The following is a 20,207-nucleotide window of genomic DNA, read 5'->3' on the forward strand; positions in this document are numbered from 1 at the left end:
AGAGCGCGCGCATGTCAGCTGTTCGCCAACAGCTGTTAGCCGGCGAGCATTTGGCAGCACTGGAACCCATCACGTGAATCTAATGTGGTATTTGTGTGTAAATTGTCACTTTTTTCGCGGCCAGTTTTCACCACAGACTCTTCTCTTGCTCCGTTTGCACGTACGTATTTGTGGGTGGCGGCGGTTAATTTGCGCTTGATTTAAGCAGATCCAAATTTTAAAACGCACAAAAACCCCTTCAGTGTCTCTCCATCTACCAGTTCGAGTGTAATAGCCACTAAAAAGTAAGTGAATGTGAACGGCAGCCGCTTTTCCACGTCCGCGGGTGTGTGAAAAACTTGTGCAACGAAACACTCGTGAAAAATTCTGTTATTTCATCGGCGCAGACCTGCTGACCGTAAATTGGCTGAAACGTAAATTGCAATATTGGCATTTGTGCAAGTGAGAGTAAATCTTTTCCGATGTGGGCTGCTGCACTACTACATATTTGTCGTGAAAATCAAGTGACCCTGAAAATTAGGCCTCCACAAGTTGTTCATCCATTTGCCTCGTTGTTCGGTGGCTCTGCTGTGGCCAAACATTTCCTGATTGATTGGGATATATCTGGAAATATCCATGTGGCATCCGCGTGGGCGGAACAACAAGAAATATGTAGAAAATGTTTTGGTTTTTGTATTGAAAACCCGTGAGCAGAAAATTATCGATCGAAAAACTGTCATGTGACTGTCATACCAAACAGCTGACGACAAAATTTTACTCACCACGGCTGAGTGTCGCTGTGGTGACAAGAGCGAAAGAGAGAGAGAGAGCGCCGCTCAGAGGGACTAGATTGCTATATCTCTCTTGCTCTGGGTAAACAAAATTTAAAGAAAGAAAAACTGGCGCCTAGCTAGAATTTGAATTATTTTGGGGGAAACTGAAATAAAGCACGTACCATTTGATTAATTGAATGAATTTCCGCTAGGAAAACTGCATGGCATGTCTGTGCCACATGTACATATATACAAACTCTTTATATGAGGCATATCAAATGGACTAATATCCATATGCGTTTGTGTTCTGTTCTGTGTGTTCCTTGGAACCACAATAAATAGTTAAATTGCGTGCCGCAAGGACCTTGACTGCGCTGACCAGATATATGTAAACTTGAAACTGAAAGTCAAACTTGCTAGTATTTGCGCCCCGGGACAATAAAATAGAAAAATAAACGCATGCGATGAGAGATATTGGGTAGGCGAATGACCAAGAACAGCTGCTAGATTCCAGCGTGTGTTTATCTGTGGCCTTATCCTCGTCACCATGGCACGCTTCCCGCTGCCCACTCCACGCTCAGCAAGGGAGCCAGGCACATTATTATTAATTAATTTGGGCGGCGGTCACCGTCACCCCCCCCCACCGTGCTGGGATATTTGCACCATCATCAAAAGTTATCGCCGTTGCCTTCGTCATCGAGTCGCTATTATTGCAATTTCCTCCCGTAGTGTCTGTGTGGACTACCCCAATGGTTGAAAGAGTCCTCTCTGGTGGCCCCTGGCCTCACCCTCCATTAGCGCCAGCCGTTGGCCAGTCAGACTGTCTCCAGCGCGATGGCGACGCGCTGACTTGCCCCCACCTTGGGGGCTGTCAACATCATTTAGGTTCTGGGCCCCACGTCACCAGTACAGCATGGAAGCATAACTCTCACTCCACAAACTCTCTCCACCATCGCTAAAAATAGACCTGCATATGTGTTGTTGCGATATCCGTTTCCCGTTTCCCCGGTTGTCTGTTGCCAGGCTCGTTGTTGTTCCTCCTCCTCCTGCTCCTCCTCTCTGGGCTGAGGACAATGCACTGCCTTGACTTGAGTGGTATTTATGTTTACGTGTCAGGAGCAGGAGCAAAAGCAATAGGCGGAGCTGTGGCTTTGCCCGGAGGAGGAGGAGGCGCTGTTGTCATTTCTTGTTCTCGTGTTTGTTTCGTGTCTCTTTTTGAAGGCCATCGGCGTAGTTATGTAATGATAGTGGGCCACTAGGCCGGAATTGGGCAAAAGTTAGATTTCTATCTATCTCGTGGCGTTTGCTGTGTGATTACTCATACGCCCTGCCGCCCAGGAGGAGGTGCAGGGCGACTCCAGCGCAAGGAGTCGGCGACACTTTCCCAAATTGAACACCCGCTTTGGTTTTGACTCTGGCACGGGGCATGGGGAACCTGCTTCGTCATCGATTCATTCGGCTTATCGCTCGGCTAGAGTCGGCTGCCAGCCAGTTGGAGTCCATTGTGCCGGCCAGGCAGCGTTCACTTTGCAGCGGTCCCTCGACGAGTGCGCACGGCCATGAAGTCGCTGGGAAAAAGCGAAATACTTGTGAAGCGGAAGGAAAATGCCTAAAATTCTTTACCGCCTTCAAGTGGAAAATTTCCTGACGATTCTGTTGAGACGCGAAGAGTGCTGGGATCACAGCAAGTGTTCTTTTGTATGTGTAAGCAATCGAAGGACTTGGACAGAGCGATAGACAGCCTGGCAGCCGCTGACTGGCGCTGGCCTGTCTGGCGCCTGTGTTGGGTATCTTTGTCTGTGAATACGGGGGGAGTATCCGGAAGTTTCGTACACTTGTGGGGATTCGGGAAAGTGCATTTAAACGGTCGATCGCATCGCAATTATTCCAATTGCCGCAACAGAGGCTCCTGGCGGTCTGAAGGCCAGAAATAAATAAATTTTGTATTGCCTTGGACTTTCGAGGACATGCAATCGATACGTCAAGTTACATAAAATATTTGAACATCCTTTGGGGAGAGCGAGAGAGGCTACCGTTCCCTAATCGATTTACTAAGGTCACTCGTTTTTCACTCTATTCACACAGCCATCAAAATGATGTCCGAATACTGGATTATCTCGGCGCCAGGCGAGAAAACCTGCGCCCAGACATTCGACACGATGAACAACCTGACCAGCAAGCAGCACAACCTCTGCAATAACTACAAGTTCCATATACCCGACCTGAAGGTGAGTGCCAACGCTAACCCTCCTCTGGAGAGGAGCTTTCCGAACACCGAACACCTAACTGATGATTGAATGAGTAGGTGGGAACGTTGGACCAGCTGGTCGGCCTGTCCGATGATCTGGGAAAGCTGGACTCGTATGTGGAGCAGATCACCCGCAAGGTGGCCGTCTATCTGGGCGAGGTGCTAGAGGATCAGCGCGACAAGCTGCACGAGAATCTGCAGGCCAACAACAGTAAGTCGTTTGTCACACAATAAACTATTTACATATATTGAAAGTGCTATAGATACATAGATATTTAGCTCACTCAGTATAGATTAGTCTAGTAACTAGCCTAGTGCCGTTTAGCGTTTAGTTTAGCATTTAGTTTAGTTAACGTGGTTAGGCGATGCCTGTTCCGAATCACGAATATTGTTTTGAAATTTGTTCTTTAGTTATTTCTAAGCAGAAGTAGAACCGGAATGCAATGCTCTCTCTCTCTCTCTCTCTGATACTCTATAATCTAACCATATATTATAATATATTTAGTTTATCTACGATATTCTACTTTTTCTACTAACAAATGAGATTTACAATTTTCCAATTACAATTTGCGGCAACATTCCGATATTTCAATTAAAAAGCTCTCCTCCCCCCCTAACTATGGAATGTTTTTTAATCTGTCTATCTCCGTATGTCCCTGTTTTAAGAATTCCAATTTGACTAACACGAAAATCTACTGTATTTTAATCACATACAAAATATGTCTATCCATATATCTTACCATATACATATATATATATATACTCGTATGTATGTATGTATCTACCTATAATATTTACGTTTTCTGTAGTTAAACGTTAAAGTGAGAAGAAACCCAAAACGAAAAGAGAGAGACAGAAAACAGAACAAGATTTAAAAACTAATCGAATTTCAGCTAAAACCTTTTGAGGTTCTACTATATCTAATTTGTTAGAGTTCGTTCAATATGCTATTTTGTTTTTTGTTTTTCAACATTTTTATCATTTTCATTTTACTTCTGGATTTTACTTGATTTTTAGTTGATTAGTTATGATTGTGTTTCTTATGATTTTTGGATTGATTTTTGTTTAACTCATGAGCACAACCATTCACCACAAAAAAAAATCAAATAAGTAACGATAATCGATATAGTAGGGCGCTATAATGATATAGGGCCCCGCCAACCCGCCTCAAACAACAATGGAATTAAAGTCTACACTTGCGGAGAGAACGATTAAAGACCATCCAACGCGTATCTAAAATGTAATGGAATGATATCCTTCGTTGTTTATTTTATGTTGCATTTGTTGTACATTTTAATATCAATCTATATATAACACACACACACACACACACACACCAGAGGGAGACACACACAGATACAGAAAAACAACAGTAAAAAAACGAACTGTTTTCGGTCAGGTCACTCCGATGCTCCGCCAAGGACACCTCCCTACCCACACCATAACACACTCCTTGCCACAGAAGAGAACATATTGAGTACAGTGAACACTTGTATATTTTACACACTACATACATACATACATATGTACATACATATATTGAATTGTTGTAAATTCTTTTATGATTTCTGAAATACGATTGAGTTGGACAACAATTATTTGTGGAAAGCCCATTAGTTTTTAAATCATTCACCCGAAAGTTAAGTTAAAGAAGAGGCAAATCACAGGAAATGTATGTAATGTTTAAAGATATACATAGATCCATATTCTGCATATACTATATACATATATTCGACTATAACATTTTTTTAATTGGTTTATTTTGGACAAAATGCGCGAGTGTCGTTCCCACTCACTTGCTCAGTTTATTTTTTTGTTTTTTGTTTTAATCTATCGTATCGTGCGTTATCTATAGAAAGAACTATATAAACATACATACATATGTACCAATGTAAGTGCGTGCGTGTAAGAGTTGTGTAAGGTCATCCATTGTATACTGTACATAAATGTAAACCCGTATACATATTTGTAGACTGTTGTAACCGTATCGTCCAATCGTCTTGTATGAATGTCAGAGTGTGACCGGCTTGTGTCGTGTATGCTGTATCCTGTATCCTGTGTGTCGTCTCCTCATCCGCATCGATGCGCCCGGACATGAAAGAGGCGTTCATTTATGTTCCAATTTCATTTCCGATCCTGTGTCTATGTGGGTGGAGAGTGTGCCTGTGAGTGAGTGTGAGTGTGTGTCTGTTTGTTCATGCGCTTTTTCCCCACACTTACTGCAAACGCTATTCGGCCTGGAGCAGTCACAGCGGGAGATCGGGAGACACTCGAAACATACGCTTTTACACTGTAACAAATCAAAATCAAAAAATTATATCACAAAATTGGATGCACCCTTTTCTTTGCCTTGTTTTGATCTCACATAGCTATTTTGAATACATTTTGTTCCACTGTTGTTCATGAGATGAATATTTTAATATTGAATTTTTATTGGTTTCGCACCCCCCACACACACCCCCGAAAACACTCGCACACCCAACCACATGAGTTGAAGTTTTTTTTTTTTTAATTTTTCATGTATAATTTTTGTGTTTATTATTTTTGAAAAATATTTACAAAAAAAAAAAGAGTTCTATTGTTTTCGCTTTTGGTTGAGGAAGGAATCTGGAGTAGAGTTTACGATTAGAGATCGTCGAGTGTTGAAGAAAGTACTCGAGCGTGCAAGCAGCTCATGAGGATAGCCCCTAAACGTATGCTATAGTTTAACTTTTAATTTTATTTGGTTCCCCGAAAACCCGAACCCAAAATCGATCCCAAACAACCCACCGATATGCCATATACTCGTATATCCCCGAATGCAAGGAGCAAGCCCCTTTAGCTAAGACTAATCTCAACAAAAACCAAATCTAAATGCATTGTGTTATACTATTGTCTGTACCACCTTGAAATCGGTTAACCATCAAACGAATCGGCAAATGCGAATATATCCCAAAAATTACCTGCATACAAACCTGCATCTCGAATTGAATCGAATTGAATTGAATTGAAACTGAAAAACCTGATGGATACAGGCCCCGGTCCGCCCGACGACAGCATGCCGTGTCGACACCACCAGCGAATCAAGAATCTCAGCCTGCGACACCAGCGAAAACACCAGCACACGCACCACCAAAACAAATCCCAACACTACCATCTCCAACACCACCACCAGCTGCCCCAGGATATCAAGGGTAAATCAACCTCAACCACAACCACAACCAATCAACTCTGTCCAAGTCGCGACCCAAGCCAAGCTCCTTCCACTCCTACTCTTCCCGCTGCTGCTGCCATTGTTCCTTGCGCCTGTAACACTACCACACCAGTCCCTGGATCCGGATCTGGCGGCAGCTTGAATAACCTCTCCACAACCCACGACGAGTCGGAGCGGGACTTTGACTTTGTGATACCGCCCCAGCCGGGCGGATGCCTGTGCGAGGAGTGCGGCGTGTTCGCCCCGCCCAGCACCAGTGTCACGGCCAGCACGCTGGTGGCCGACGAGTGCTACTCCCACACAGCCTCCTCCATGCTGAGTGCCACACGCAGTGCCCTCTCCACAATGGCGGCCATCGCCACGGGCAGCAGCCTGGCTGGTGGCAGCTCTGTCGGAGGAGCCAGCACAAGTGCGGCCGCTGCCGCTGCGCATGCGCATGGGCATGGGCACCCTCCCGCTGCAGCTGCTGCCTCCGCACCCGCCAAGAACAGCTCAGCCTCGACCCTCTGCTCCTCGGCCTACTTCTCCACGTCGGCGCCCACCACGAGCAGCTCGGTGCACAGCATGTCGCGCTCTAACAGCAAGAAGCTGAATAACAACACTTGCAGCATAAACCATAACAAGCCCAGCTTCCGCAGCGGCAGCCACGTGAGTCAATTGAACCTGCCCCAGCATCAGCATCAGAATCAACATCAGAATCAACAGAGTCAGCAGAGGCAAAATCTTTCATCCTCATCGCCGCTGCAGTCGCCGACCCAGAAATCGTGCGACTCGTCCGATGTCGATGCGGAAGGGGACGGTGACACAACGGATGGTGACCCCAAGAGTCCGAACAGCGCCAGATCCTCCGATCTATCTGAAACTTTCGACTGGTGGTTCAATAAGCCCAAGCGTAACTCTAAAAAGAGCAGGTATCTAATCACCGCCTTAACTATTGTAGACCGTTGCCATTGAAAGCAAATCGCAAGCACTCAAAAGACAATCAGTAAATGCCAGTCATCCCGCTAAGCCACTCCACGTCATGACCCTCTAGTCGCTCCCCTTACACCTTTTGCCTGAACACTGAACACCTGTCCTCGCTGTCCACCCACACACATACACACACCACGCACAAAAGACACGCTGTAAAAACACAAGTTACACAACACTGATCCACAAGTACAGTCACGTCCCGAACAGTGCATCCGCTTTGCCTGCTTCCCATATATACTATTACTACTCGTACACGAAACAGAAAACCGAACAGAAAATCCCATAAATGTTTGATTTGATTAAGTGGAAGAACAAAATCCAATGCAATAATAATGTATTTCTTTTTTAAATCACTTCTCATCATCGGTCATCCCATTGCCACGACTTCGAATCATAAATCACAAATCACATATCACGATCCCGAACACAAAACCACCAATACGATGCACAACACTGAAATCACCCAACACTTGAATGACAGTGCACACCAATGCGAACACCACCAACAACAACAACAACAACAGCAACACCAACACCCACAACAACTACAGCAATCCAAAGCAATGACATTTTGGCATCAAGCATCGACCACACCGCGCTCTAGTTATCGCTCTTTCTTCAATTCTCTTGCCGATCAAATTTATAGCAAACGTTCTTCATCGAGTCAATTAAATATAAACAATGGATTTAATTTAACACCAACACATAGATCGTCTCCAGTGAGTAGTTGTTGTGGCAGTAGTAGCCAGGGGCGATCCAGTCCGGACACGGATAATCCAGAGCCGCCAGTGTTTCCGCTGAGTCCAGGTTAGCATGCCGCCTTGGGTGTTTCGACCATGTTCGTACACCTTTTGCCTTGACATGGAAATGTTAATGTGGATGTGTTGCTCTTCCCTTTGATTTCTCTTCTTGTTTTTTTTTTATCTTCTTCTTTTCGATTATCGTTTATTGAGCAACTTGATGTAACCTCCACCACCCAACCACCATCGCTTCTCTCAATTTACTTGACGTCTTCTTATCCGAACAAAAAATACATAAATATATGTATATTTAACCAATTTAAACAAGACGAATTTCTGTTCTATCTTTTAGTTGAATCGTTGCATCTGTTTCTACGGTACACCTGCCGCCTACATTGCGGTCTCTTTTGTTCAATTTTCTTTTATCTTTCTCTCCTCACGCTCTCTCTTTCTCTCTCTCTGTCTCTGTGGTAATCGTATTTGTTGAGTTTGCGATTGCGCTTTCCCTTTTGATTTCCTTCGAATATACATAAATATATATATAATATTGTACTCATCACCGATCTTTGATTATTTGTACCAGTGTAAAAGCGAATATGTACTATGTTGTTCTTTCAGTGTATGCTCTCCCCAAACAGTGTTGTTGTCGCTGATCCACATCATAGCCACGATTAATGCCCCGACTCCCATTAAGCTAATGCCATCAAAATCACCCAGACTCTTGAAGTCGCTTTTGCCCAAAGCCAAATGTTGAGAAATCTTATTTTAAAATGTTGTCACGCTTTCGTTCTGCATTATTATTTGCTCGTTTGAGTGTCTACTTCTGATATCTTTAATTTGTTATTACTTATCACAAACCAATTCTAACATTCAGCTAACTTTTTAATGCAGTGTTGAGAGTGTAATCCGAAAGGTACTTCTTCCAAATGTGACTAATATGCGTATTCCCCCCAGTCCACGTAGAATCTGTAAATCTTTAAATCTGTATTGCATCCAAATTGTTTTTAATTTAATTTCGTTGTGTGCCTCTGTTTATAAAAACCCTAATGTGTGTGTGTATGTAGTATGTCTGTTTGTGCGTTTTATCTGAATAATTCTAACAAGAAATTTTTGATTTATTTTAATTTAACTTACGTTTAAAACTTTAATTTAAAATAGCTTTCGAGCGTATATTTATAAACTTTTAGTATGATTACGATATCTATACATTTTTTCCCTTCCGTTTTGTACTTGAACATTGATTGATGACCTACATATATGGTTCTGATATTCCTCTATGGGAATCGAGTATCCATCCAACAAAATACTGATCCCGAACCCACCTAACTCTCTGCCATCTTTCCCCTAATACAGCCGAGCTGCCGCAGTATTTGACCCGATTCCAATGGGACATGGCCAAGTACCCGATCAAGCAGTCGCTGCGCAACATTGCCGATATCATTTCCAAGCAGATCGGCCAAATCGATGGCGACCTGAAGACCAAGTCCCAGGCCTACAACAACCTCAAGGGAAATCTGCAAAACCTGGAAAAGAAGAAGACGTGAGTGCCGTCGAATGTGTAGTCAATCTGTGGACAGCCTTAACCTCGATCCTATATATCTCTTCCACAGTGGCAGCTTGCTGACCAGGAACTTGGCAGATTTGGTCAAGAAGGAGCACTTCATTCTGGATTCGGAATACCTGACCACTCTGCTGGTCATTGTGCCCAAGTGAGTTGGCTGAGAGATATTTCCGACTTCATTTAACATAATTCCACCATTAACCTTCTGAAAAAACAGAATCCTGACCAATGACTGGCATGCCAATTACGAGAAGATCACGGACATGATCGTGCCACGCTCAACGCAGCTCATCCAGGAAGACAGCGACTACTGCCTCTTCAATGTGACGCTCTTCAAGAAGGTCACCGAGGAGTTCAAGCTGCATGCCCGCGAGCGCAAGTTCATTGTGCGTGACTTTGTCTACAATGAAGAGGAGCTTGCCGCCGGCAAGAACGAGATGACCAAGCTGATGACGGACAAGAAGAAGCAGTTTGTATGTAATCCCTCGACGTATCCGCCCGTTGCAATGTACTAATCTTCCTACAATTTACAATCTTCGATACCAGGGACCCCTTGTACGTTGGTTGAAGGTGAACTTCAGCGAGGCATTCTGTGCCCTCATTCACGTGAAAGCGCTGCGCGTCTTTGTGGAGTCTGTGCTGAGGTACGGCAGTAATTTGTCATCTCTAACAATTGCTGGACACTCTAATCATTGTATAACTCCGACAGATACGGGCTGCCTGTCAACTTCCAGGCCATACTGATCGAGCCCAACAAGAAGAGCGTGAAGCGTTTGCGTGATGTGCTCAACCAGCTGTACGGACATCTGGATGGTGCCTCGGCTGGCGGCCAAGCCAGCAGTGCTGATGTGGGTTTTCAATTATCACCGATTGAATTCGTTTAAACTTGCTTAATTTCTTTGCTCTTTTCTTACAGAATGTGGATATACCCGGCCTGGGCTTTGGCCAATCCGAATACTATCCCTATGTGTTCTACAAGGTCAATATCGATATGGTGGAGCAAAGCAAGGCTTAGGATGTGCCGCCTGCTACACCCATCCCATTCAGCCAGCCCACAAAATACATAATACACACACACAACCAAGCAAATATACCACTAATGAAATCCATCGGCTGAACCAAGCATTCGCAGTTGCTTTGGCAAAATTATACAGAACTACAAGCAGAATTGAAATGAAATGAAAAGAAAGAAAATAGTTAAATTTAAATAATTTTAGTCATTGTTATATAATTATTGTTGTTATTTATGTTTGCGCGTTGTCAGAATTCTGTTTCAAATTCACTTCCGGCTAGAGAAATCACAAGACGCGTCAGCAATCAAACAAAACTAAGCAAAACGAACGTTTCCAGTCATCCCAGATCTTGTAGGAGCCTCTTTTTGTATCACCGTGTCCCTCCTGTACATCTTCAGTTTGAAAGAAAACCAGTATTTTATGTTGTTCTAATGCCTTACCATATTGATGAATGAATTGAATGTTTAACACGTAGCTAAGGCCCAGGAGTTCCCGTCTCCCTTTTTTGTGTTTGGCAGCAACCCAATAAACATTTGAGTTATATTTTGTTTTAAAACGCCTTTTGTCTCGTTTTGTGCTTCTACTCCACTCGGTATATGCATATGTATGTATCTGTATCTGTGTCTGTTACTAACTAAAAGCAATCCAACAGCAGCCAGCAAACAATAGCATGACCCACAATTAGTGTAAGCAGACAATTAGGGGTTCCGTGGGAGCCTGTCCTTACAAAATGTTGACCCAAAGCAAACAATTAACTAACGAAAGTATTGTATTTATATAAATGTTGCGTAGTTATCAAAGTTTATTAACTATGCGCGCATGTTTCAACACTAATCGCAATGAGGATCGCCCACAGTCCGACTATTTATGTGGCTCCGCTTATTGTTTCGTCTCTACTACTACTACTATTCTATTATATATGCAAACACTAACCATGAGTGTGGAGTGTGTTAACAAGCCCCTAACCACCGCCAGTTGCAGCAATGAGAGCCAGAATAAGGATCAGATCGGGGGATTGCATCGGGCGAAATGAACAATAATATTTGTACGAGTAATGTAAAGTTGTTTTTTTTCAGTTTTTTTCCATTATTGGGCCGCAAGTTGTGTGTACCAATATAAGCAAATCGTGAGAGAGATACAGTATCTATATATAAATATTTTAAAACTATGCCTAATATGTGTATACAAAACAGAAAACAGAAACTATGTAATTGTCATTGCGTTATATAAGGTGCAATTAAGCCATCCTTGTAAATAATTATAAAGAAAGAAAGACATTCCCAACTTTGTTTCGTTATCAATTGATTGCATCGGTCTACAGAGTCCACAGTTTGCTCTGTTTATTATTCTTTACGATCCTTTTAGCTTAGGTTAGGTTTTAGTTTAGACGGCTGGCTGTCCATTCAGGTTCCATTCAGTTCCGCTCCTCAAGAACCCGGCACACCCTTTTACCGGTTACGGTTCGGTTGTGATACCGGTGGGTGGCATCTTCACATCATCCCCTGTCCTGGGCGTCAGCAGTGCTCTCCCGTCCAGATGCTCAAAGAAAGTGTCCTTTAAATTTATACATAGATTTTCCCTTCAAATCTCCTGTTTGGGCTTGCTCTGCGAGGAGGCATTCCGCGATATTTTGAGAATATTCGGTGGCTTCGGCTGGTTTTTGTCCGCCTCGTACTGGGCGCGGTGCAGCCGCTGGCGATGCTTGTACATGTTGGCGCTGCAGAAGAACGTCATTGGGCAGTTCGGACAGGTGTAAAGTACTTCGCCGGTGTGCGTGGACGTGTGCTCCTGCAAGCCAGATGAAAGAGAGATATTGAAATCGCTGAAGTGGACGGGGTCGTCACTTCAACACTCACCTTCAGCTCTTGCGGGCGCTTAAATGCCTTCTCGCACATCGTGCACTTGAATTTGCGTTCGCACTCGTGATTGTGATAGATGTGACGACGAAGCGCTCGAGCATTGGGCGAGACCTTGGAACAGATGTGGCACCGGTGCTCGCCGGCGCTCTCCACATGAATACTCTTCATGTGCTGCTTCAGGCCAGTCATGCCCTTGAGCCAGGCCCCGCAGATCTGGCATTGCTTGAGCTCCGGCTCTGGCCGCGGCTTGTCCGAGTGCATGAGCTCCTGGTGCTTCTTGAGGATGATTTTTGTGCGCATCTGCTTGCCACACTTGTCGCAGATGATGGTGCTCTCTGGATCGTGCATAGAGTTCATATGGTTCTTGAGTTTTCGCTCCGTCAGGAATCTATTGGGATGTAACCATGGTTTATTTAAGATTCTACAGAAAACCTCAAGTTTACTCACTTCTTGTTACAATCGCTACACGTAAATTTGAACTCGGACTTGGGGACATGCTTGTTGAGCTTGTGATAGTCGATGGCTGTCTTGCTGAGGAAGACCTTCGAACAGAGGTCGCACTGAAAGGTCAGCTTGATGGCTGGATCCAGGTGGACCTGTTGATGCGACTCCAGGTGCCGTGAGTTCTGGAATGACTTCTCGCAGATGCTGCACTTGAAGTGCTCTGGGTTCCAGTGGACCTGCACATGTTCCGCAAGCACTTTACGTTGGCTAAATTTGCGGCCGCAGCACATTACGTAGCCGGGATCAACCTGGTGGGTGAGACGGTGATGTCGCTGCATGTCCGTAAAGTTGTGCACAGACAGATTGCAGATCGGACACGCCAGCACGCTGTTGAAGAACTTGCCAATGATGATGTCGTACTCCTCCTGCTGCTTCTTGCGCTGTTCCAGAAGCTCGCGCGACATGCGCACCTTCGGCTCAGTCGGCTTCGTTCTCTTTTTGTACTTCTTGGGCCGCACGACAGTTCTCTTGGGTACAACGGCAAACTCCAGCTTATCTTTATTGCCCAGCTCAAAGTCCGAGTCGGTGTCTTCATCACTTCCTTCCGAGTTGTCCTCAAAACTGTGGTCGCTGGTCGCAAGACCTTCGTCGATGTTGCAGGAGAAGTCTGGATCTTCGTCGATAAACTCAGATTCCTCCTCTTCCGATTTAAGATTCAGTGATACATCCTCTTCCGGCTTGGCAGTGGACTCAATGGGGTTATCCACTTTGCGTGGACGACCACGTCGTTTTTTTGGCTCAGCTAGCGCCGGCTCAGCCGCTCCATCTTCGTTATCTATAAATGCTTCATCTTCTGCTTTTACGCGCTTTCTCAAGCGCCTCGTTGCCGTGGTCGTGGACTCCTCTTGGGCAGGCTGTGTGTTTGCTGTGGCTTCAAGGATCTCAATCCTAGGTAAGTGGTCCAGCTCATGCTCCTCTATTTTAACCTCGGGATAGAAGAAATTCCTCCCGCAGCCGAGTTCTGGTTGGTCCTGGGGTCTGACTTCATCTTCGGCACCTAATTTTGTGGTCTCGATGAAGTTGCACTGCGTGAGCGGATCATCCTCCATCAACAGGGCCTTTGTTTCCTGCAACGAGCTCTGTGCTTGGCTAACAAAATCATGTAGCGCGTGAAACTCCGAAACGGTTTTCCAGCAGCGTCCGCACACCCGGTCGGGACTGTTTTCCGTCACTTGCAGTGGAAAGTGTTTACTTATTATCCTGGCTACCTCCAGTTCGCTGCCTCTCGCGGTGTGTACACCAATAAGCTCCCCAAACGTCGATGGATACTCACACATGCACAGTAAACACATCGTTGATTCGGCTAGAAAGGAAAGAACAATTTAATAGATACATAGATAAACTGTGGCGTCCTCGGCTTGGTCTGGCCGTGGGCGGCTGGAGCTCCTGGCTCCTGCTGCTCAAAACCAATGAGAAGGCACTCTTACCCATTGTGATTTTAGGTCTGTTTTACATAAAATTGATCCCCATTTAATGTATTGCTTGTAAATACGATTATTTATTTACTAAATGAAATTGTTAAAAAACCGCAGTTGCAAACAAAATTACAGCTGTTCGTAGAGATGCTGCGTTATATCGTTATACTTTCAGTGCGATAGTTCCAGTATTTTCAACCTAGCAACCTCGTTGTCCTAACACACCTTGGTAATTTATGAATAGAAAGTCAATGTTCTGGATCTAAAAGGAATCGAATATGTTTATATATTTATTAATCATTTAATTTAATCAGAATCCACATAACCTGGAGAAGGACGGCAATCTATCGTAAGTGAAACAATTCAATCGACATGTATCGATAGTACTATCGATGGTCTTGCAGCTCAAGCTGGATTAAATGTTCAATTTTTTTGTTAAAAGTAAATTTTAACAAAGATTTACTGTCTGTCCATGTCCTGCTGCCTGTTCTTACAATACTTAACTAACTAAGGATATCAAGGACATAAGTAAGTACTGGTAATATACTACGTGGAACCGAAACTGACTGGTCATTTGTTTACTTGTTTAGTTTCACTTTGTTAAATCTTCAAGCCATGTCTGACGCCAATAAAAATATGAAAAAAGGAGCCAAGTGCAGCAGTCCGCAGAGTGGAGAAAGCAGCAAAAAAGGAGCCCCCATCCAGAGGTTGAGAAAGACCGTTTGGTATACCATTGACAAGGTTCTGGAGGAGACCGTTTGTCCCAGCTGTGGCAGAGCGATGACCGCGTTCAAAAATCCCATTGCCCATGTGAAAAAGTGTTTTAGCATTAGGAGACTCGGAACCGTGTACAGACTCCATGGCTACACGGAGTGCAAATGCGGTCTTCTCATATCCGACAAGCCAAAAGCCAAGAAGCTCCATGTTTGTGTGGTAAGTCCGCTCCTTAGTGCCTTTTCCAAATGGTGTTCCGTACAATTTGCGAATTTTTCAGGGTGCAGTTCCAGATTTTGACCCAGCCCTCTCATTTGAACCAGAGGAGCCTTTGCCTGAATCGCCTAAGCCTGCATCGTCCAAGCTTGCATCGTCTAAGCATGCACCTTCGCCTGCAAAGCACCAGCCCTTGAAGAGTTTGGAGCACAAAGTGCTACAGCCAAAAGCTGAAGTATGGATACGCAACTTTGTAACTCCCATTAAAGTTGACTACACCGAGATGCCAGAAGTGGAAAAGCAGACATTCAAACACAATCCCAATCTCAAGCCAAAGCCGCGGGTGCGCAACTTTGATAGGCGAACGATTTGCCAACAGCCCGACGATGTATGCGTCTATTCCATAATTCGCAAGAATGGAGCTATCTCGATAGCGGTGCATTCTCCCGAATCAAAGCGAGCGGTCAATGAGAACAATGAGATGGAAATCGGAAAAGCTGCTCCACGCCTGCCAACGGTTCCAAGGAAGCGCCCCTTATGAGTTTTATCGCTTAATAATAGCATATAATTATTACAATAGGACTCGACGAACGCTACTGCTAGCCATTAGTTTAACAAATACATACAAATTATATTATATTTGTCGTGAAAGTTTTCTCTTTAAGCGGCTGGAATAATTAACACTACATTCTACATTACATTCTAAACTTCACGTTGGTACGTTGTACAATTAAATATATCGATATATTTTCCTCCCATCACTAATTAACAATTTCAACTGCAAGCGTATTGTATTCCACGTACCGTACTGAAATTTTCCGGAGAATTATTTATCAAATATCCGTATGTCAGCTGCCAAAGCCCAGGAATATGACTGCACTGCCAAGTGTACATGTCGGCAGCATGGAAACTGCATCACAGCCGCGCTTACGAAGCGCTCAATCGACAATCAAAACCTGGGAGCGTTTATCTTCAAGACTTGCGGAAATTTCGCCAACATCCTAGATGACCTGGTAAGGGCAGCACTAAGTAGTCTCCAATATGTGCACTGAAACTATTTAATTTCCCCAGGGCCGCTCTGCGGTGCACATGTCGGCTTCAGTGGCGCGATATGAGATTCTGGAGTGGCTATTGAACCACGGAGCTTACATTAACGGACTCGACTACGAGTCTGGCAGTAGTCCCTTGCATAGGGCCCTGTACTACGGCTCCATAGACTGTGCTGTGCTTCTGCTGCGCTACGGGGCAAGCCTGGAACTGCTGGACGAAGACACACGATGTCCGCTGCAAGCTATTTGCCGAAAGTGCGACGAAGACTTCACCACAGAGTCGCAGTGAGTCCATCCAGAGCTACAGGCAGTCCTGACCTAACCCATTCTGTCGCCGTGCAGGAACGATGTCCTCGTCTGGGGCTCCAATAAGAACTATAACCTCGGCATTGGCAACGAGCAGAACACCAATGCTCCTCAGGCGGTGGATTTCTTTCGGAAGTCCAACATCTGGATAGAGCAAGTGGCATTGGGGGCCTATCACAGTCTCTTTTGCGACAAGAAGGGTCATCTCTATGCCGTCGGCCATGGCAAGGGCGGACGGCTGGGCATTGGTGTGGAGAACAGTTTGCCGGCCCCGAAGCGTGTGAAGGTCTCATCGAAGCTGAACGACGATTCCATATTGTGCATCAGTGTGTCCCGACAGCACTCTCTGCTGCTCACGGATCGTTCGTTGGTGTTTGCCTGCGGCATCAACACCGACCATCAGCTGGGAGTGCGTGATGCGCCCGAGAATCTGACGCAGTTCAGGGAGGTGGTCGCATTGCGTGACAAGGGGGCCAGCGACCTGCTGCGAGTGATCGCCTGCGACCAGCACTCCATTGCCTACAGCAGCAAATGTGTGTACGTCTGGGGGTCCAATCAGGGGCAATTTGGCATCAGTGCCAACACCGACACCATTATGGTGCCCACATTGGTGAGTCTTTCTATATTTAGATGAATATAAAACTAAAGTAAGTCGCTCATGCAATCCCTTGGTAATATTTCAGATAAAACTACCTGCGCGCACTTCAATCCGCTTTGTGGAGGCCAACAATGCAGCCACGGTAATTTACACAGAGGAGAAGATGATTACTTTATTTTATGGTGACAAGACTAGATACATTAAGACTCCAAAGTAAGTTTTACCCATCACTTATCGCCATATTATTATTAACATATGTGTATTGTTTTGTCCAGCTACGAAGATCTCAAGAGCATTGCGGTGATGGGCGGCCATTTAAAGAACTCAACGAAAGGATCTGCGGCAGCCCTCAAGCTACTGATGCTCACTGAGACGAATGTGGTGTTCTTGTGGTACGAGAATACACAGCAATTCTACAGGTGCGTCTGTCCAGCTCCCTAAAAAACCTTTTACCATTGAACAATTATTCTTGCAGATGCAATTTTTCGCCAATACGCCTGCCTCAGATTAAAAAGGTGCTGTACAAGTGCAATCAAGTCCTGATTCTGTCACTGGATGGCTGCGTCTATCGCGGCAAGTGCAATCAAATAGCCCTGCCAGCCAGCATGGTGGAAGATAAACCCAAGCTCAACCTGGATATATGGCACAACAACGATCAAAATCGCACGGAGATTTCGAGGGAGCATGTGATACGCATCGAGATGCAGCGTGTGCCCAACATTGATCGTGCCACCGATATATTTTGCGACGAGAGCTTTTCCTCGTTCGCCGTGCTGCAGGAGTCGCATATGAAGTACTTCCGCAAGCCGCCACTGCCACGCAGGGAGCACAATTTCAAGAAGCTCTACCATGACACCTGTGAATCGGATGCCGTGCACGATATCGTCTTCCATGTGGATGGGGAGCGCTTTGCGGCGCACAGGTTCATCATCTATAGTCGGGCCCCTGGCCTCAGGGAGCTCACTCGCATCTACTTGGACAAGAATGTCTATCTGAACTTTGAAAATCTCACGGGCAAGATGTTTGAGCTGATCCTTAAGTATATATACACCAAATACTGGCCAACCGAGGATGGTGAGTGGCAATTAAACATGCGAGCGAATTACTGATAACATTTTTGGGTTTCTTCTTTTAGATATAGACTGCATCCAGGAGAGTCTGGGGCCCTCCAACCCTCGACAGCGAAGTCGAGCCTGCGAAATGTTAATACCGCATCTGGAGACCTTTCAATTGGTCGAACTAGCCAGATACGTGCAGAGCTACGTACGAGATCATCAATTTCCATTGCCTAGTGCCCGGCAGCGCTTCAATCGGCTGCAACGCTCAGACTATCCAGAGCTCTACGATGTGCGTATCGTGTGCGAGGACTCGAAAGTTCTGGAGGCCCACAAATGCATGCTGGTGTCACGCTTGGAGTACTTTGAAATGATGTTCATGCACTCGTGGGCCGAGCGCACCACAGTTAACCTGGAGGGAGTCCCCGTTGAGTACATGGAGCCAGTCCTGGACTACCTCTACAGCCTGGATACGGAGGCATTCTGCAAGCAGAACTACACGGAAACATTTCTGTACAACATGATCACGTTCTGCGATCAGTACTTCATTGAATCGCTGCAGAATGTATGCGAATCGCTGATTCTGGACAAGATCAGCATACGCAAGTGCGGGGAGATGTTGGACTTTGCCGCGATGTACAACTGTAAGCTGCTGCACAGGGGATGCATGGACTTCATCTGCCACAACCTGGCCAGAGTGCTCTGCTACCGCAGCATCGAACAGTGCGATGAGGCCACCCTCAAATGCCTCAACGACCATTACCGTAAGATGTTCTCCAATGTCTTCGACTACCGCCAGATCACGCCCTTCTCGGAGGCCATAGAAGATGAGCTGCTGCTTAGTTTTGTCAATGATTGCGAGGTTGACTTGGACTATCGAATGGATCCGGTTTGTCTGCCGTTTGTCTGCCTGTTGATTCCCCCTGAATATCTGTTTGCTTTTTCAGGAAACAAAACTAAAGGCGGCAGCGAAGCATAAGCAGAAGGACTTGAGGAAGCAAGACGCCCGTCACTACTACGAACAGCAGGCCATATCCAGCATGATGCGATCCTTGAGCGTTAGCGAGTCTGCCCATGGCCCCGAGGCAATAACCGGCCCACAGGAAAACTCTCGAAACGAGGGCAAGAACTGGTCCCGGGTGGTGGACAAAAAGGAACAGAAGCGGAAGCTAGCCGACACTGCCCTGAAAGTGAACAACACACTCAAGCTGGAAGAGCCGCCGAGGCCGGAGCTAGAGGTCGTTGAAAGGACGCCCAGTAAGGAGCAAACGCCTCCGCCAACCTCCCCCGCAGCAGAGACCAGCACGCCGCTAAGTAAAAGCTACAATCTCGATCTAAGCTCCCTGACGCCCCAGTCGCAGAAACTATCGCAGAAGCAACGGAAACGTCTCTCCTCTGAATCGAAGAGCTGGCGCTCGCCTCTGGTGGAGCAAGAGCCCAGCACTCCTGTGGCCGTACCGAATGCCTGGGGCTTAACACCCGCCACTGCGTCGAGTTCGTTTAACGATTCGCCAGCAACCGGCAGCGTGTTGGATCCCACCTCCTTTGCCAATATGATGCGAGGCCAAGCGGCAGCGGCAGCTGCAGCAACGTCCACGGAGAAGGGACAAAGCTTCTCCCGGATCCTCGCCGAGGAGCGACGCCAGCGGGAGTCGTTCGAGAGGATGCGAAACAAGTCACTGGCGCACACACAGATCGAGGAGGCAGCCATTGCCGAGCTGCGTGAATTTTACAACGTTGACAATATCGATGACGAGACAATCACCATTGAACGAAAGTCCAGGCCCACAGACATTAACTTCAGCACTTGGCTAAAGCACTGAGTGTGGTATCTTACATATGCAGCCCCTGAGGCTTCCCTTTAGTCGCGGATAGAGAGAGATCGCTAGAGTGGGATTTCTGGTGCAAAGGGGAGGTGCAGCATTTTAATTTATTTGTTTATTTTTGTGTCCGTACTAGAATTGTAGCTGTAGCTGTAGCTGTAACTGCACGTGGAGATGCGCGCCTGCCAT

At 45.7% G+C, this 20,207-nt stretch overlaps 5 protein-coding genes across 13 annotated transcripts; 4 read left to right on the forward strand and 1 right to left on the reverse strand.

Moving 5' to 3' along the window:
- The first annotated feature begins 70 nt into the window (after positions 1–70).
- On the forward strand, positions 71–11,035 carry LOC111073838 (V-type proton ATPase subunit C). Of its 2 annotated transcripts, none has more exons than XM_022366367.2 (9): positions 71–160; positions 2,838–2,980; positions 3,058–3,211; positions 9,259–9,445; positions 9,516–9,614; positions 9,684–9,939; positions 10,013–10,110; positions 10,176–10,314; positions 10,383–11,035. In XM_022366367.2, the coding sequence occupies exons 2-9, from the start codon at positions 2,846–2,848 to the stop codon at positions 10,479–10,481; spliced, it is 1,167 nt and encodes a 388-aa protein (XP_022222059.2). In that variant the 5' UTR covers positions 71–160; positions 2,838–2,845; the 3' UTR covers positions 10,482–11,035. The 2 variants fall into 2 exon arrangements, with proteins under 2 accessions (XP_022222059.2, XP_041448975.1); XM_041593041.1 differs by lacking the exon at positions 71–160 and adding an exon at positions 167–284.
- On the forward strand, positions 4,035–9,252 carry LOC111073834 (V-type proton ATPase subunit C-like). 5 transcript variants are annotated; one of them, XM_022366360.2, is made up of 4 exons: positions 4,035–6,173; positions 6,306–7,104; positions 7,647–7,972; positions 8,524–9,252. In XM_022366360.2, the coding sequence occupies exons 1-4, from the start codon at positions 6,005–6,007 to the stop codon at positions 8,556–8,558; spliced, it is 1,329 nt and encodes a 442-aa protein (XP_022222052.2). In that variant the 5' UTR covers positions 4,035–6,004; the 3' UTR covers positions 8,559–9,252. The 5 variants fall into 5 exon arrangements, with proteins under 5 accessions (XP_022222052.2, XP_022222051.2, XP_022222050.2 ...); XM_022366359.2 differs by having other exon boundaries at positions 4,036–6,841; positions 6,899–7,104; XM_022366358.2 differs by having other exon boundaries at positions 4,037–7,104.
- A 206-nt stretch (positions 11,036–11,241) lies between the features above and the next one.
- LOC111073832 (zinc finger and SCAN domain-containing protein 12) lies at positions 11,242–14,503 on the reverse strand. Its single transcript, XM_022366354.2, has 4 exons — positions 14,270–14,503; positions 12,786–14,145; positions 12,336–12,726; positions 11,242–12,267 (listed from the first exon to the last, which is right to left on the reverse strand). The coding sequence occupies exons 1-4, from the start codon at positions 14,271–14,273 to the stop codon at positions 12,061–12,063; spliced, it is 1,962 nt and encodes a 653-aa protein (XP_022222046.2). The 5' UTR covers positions 14,274–14,503; the 3' UTR covers positions 11,242–12,060.
- Positions 14,504–14,540: 37 nt separating this feature from the next.
- LOC111073840 lies at positions 14,541–15,866 on the forward strand. 4 transcript variants are annotated; one of them, XM_022366372.2, is made up of 4 exons: positions 14,541–14,606; positions 14,662–14,795; positions 14,871–15,190; positions 15,252–15,866. In XM_022366372.2, the coding sequence occupies exons 3-4, from the start codon at positions 14,873–14,875 to the stop codon at positions 15,726–15,728; spliced, it is 795 nt and encodes a 264-aa protein (XP_022222064.2). In that variant the 5' UTR covers positions 14,541–14,606; positions 14,662–14,795; positions 14,871–14,872; the 3' UTR covers positions 15,729–15,866. The 4 variants fall into 4 exon arrangements, with proteins under 4 accessions (XP_022222064.2, XP_022222062.2, XP_022222065.2 ...); XM_022366370.2 differs by having other exon boundaries at positions 14,662–14,785; positions 14,848–15,190; XM_022366373.2 differs by having other exon boundaries at positions 14,662–14,785.
- A 95-nt stretch (positions 15,867–15,961) lies between these two features.
- On the forward strand, positions 15,962–20,174 carry LOC111073831 (inhibitor of Bruton tyrosine kinase). The gene is made up of 8 exons (XM_022366353.2): positions 15,962–16,200; positions 16,259–16,521; positions 16,579–17,152; positions 17,226–17,353; positions 17,416–17,559; positions 17,616–18,214; positions 18,276–19,084; positions 19,143–20,174. Exons 1-8 carry the CDS (start codon positions 16,033–16,035, stop codon positions 20,016–20,018), a joined length of 3,561 nt encoding a protein of 1,186 aa, XP_022222045.2. The 5' UTR covers positions 15,962–16,032; the 3' UTR covers positions 20,019–20,174.
- Positions 20,175–20,207: the final 33 nt, after the last annotated feature.

This window comes from Drosophila obscura, unplaced genomic scaffold (assembly GCF_018151105.1).
Source record: "Drosophila obscura isolate BZ-5 IFL unplaced genomic scaffold, ASM1815110v1 contig_186, whole genome shotgun sequence".
Taxonomy (NCBI): Eukaryota; Metazoa; Arthropoda; class Insecta; order Diptera; family Drosophilidae; genus Drosophila; species Drosophila obscura.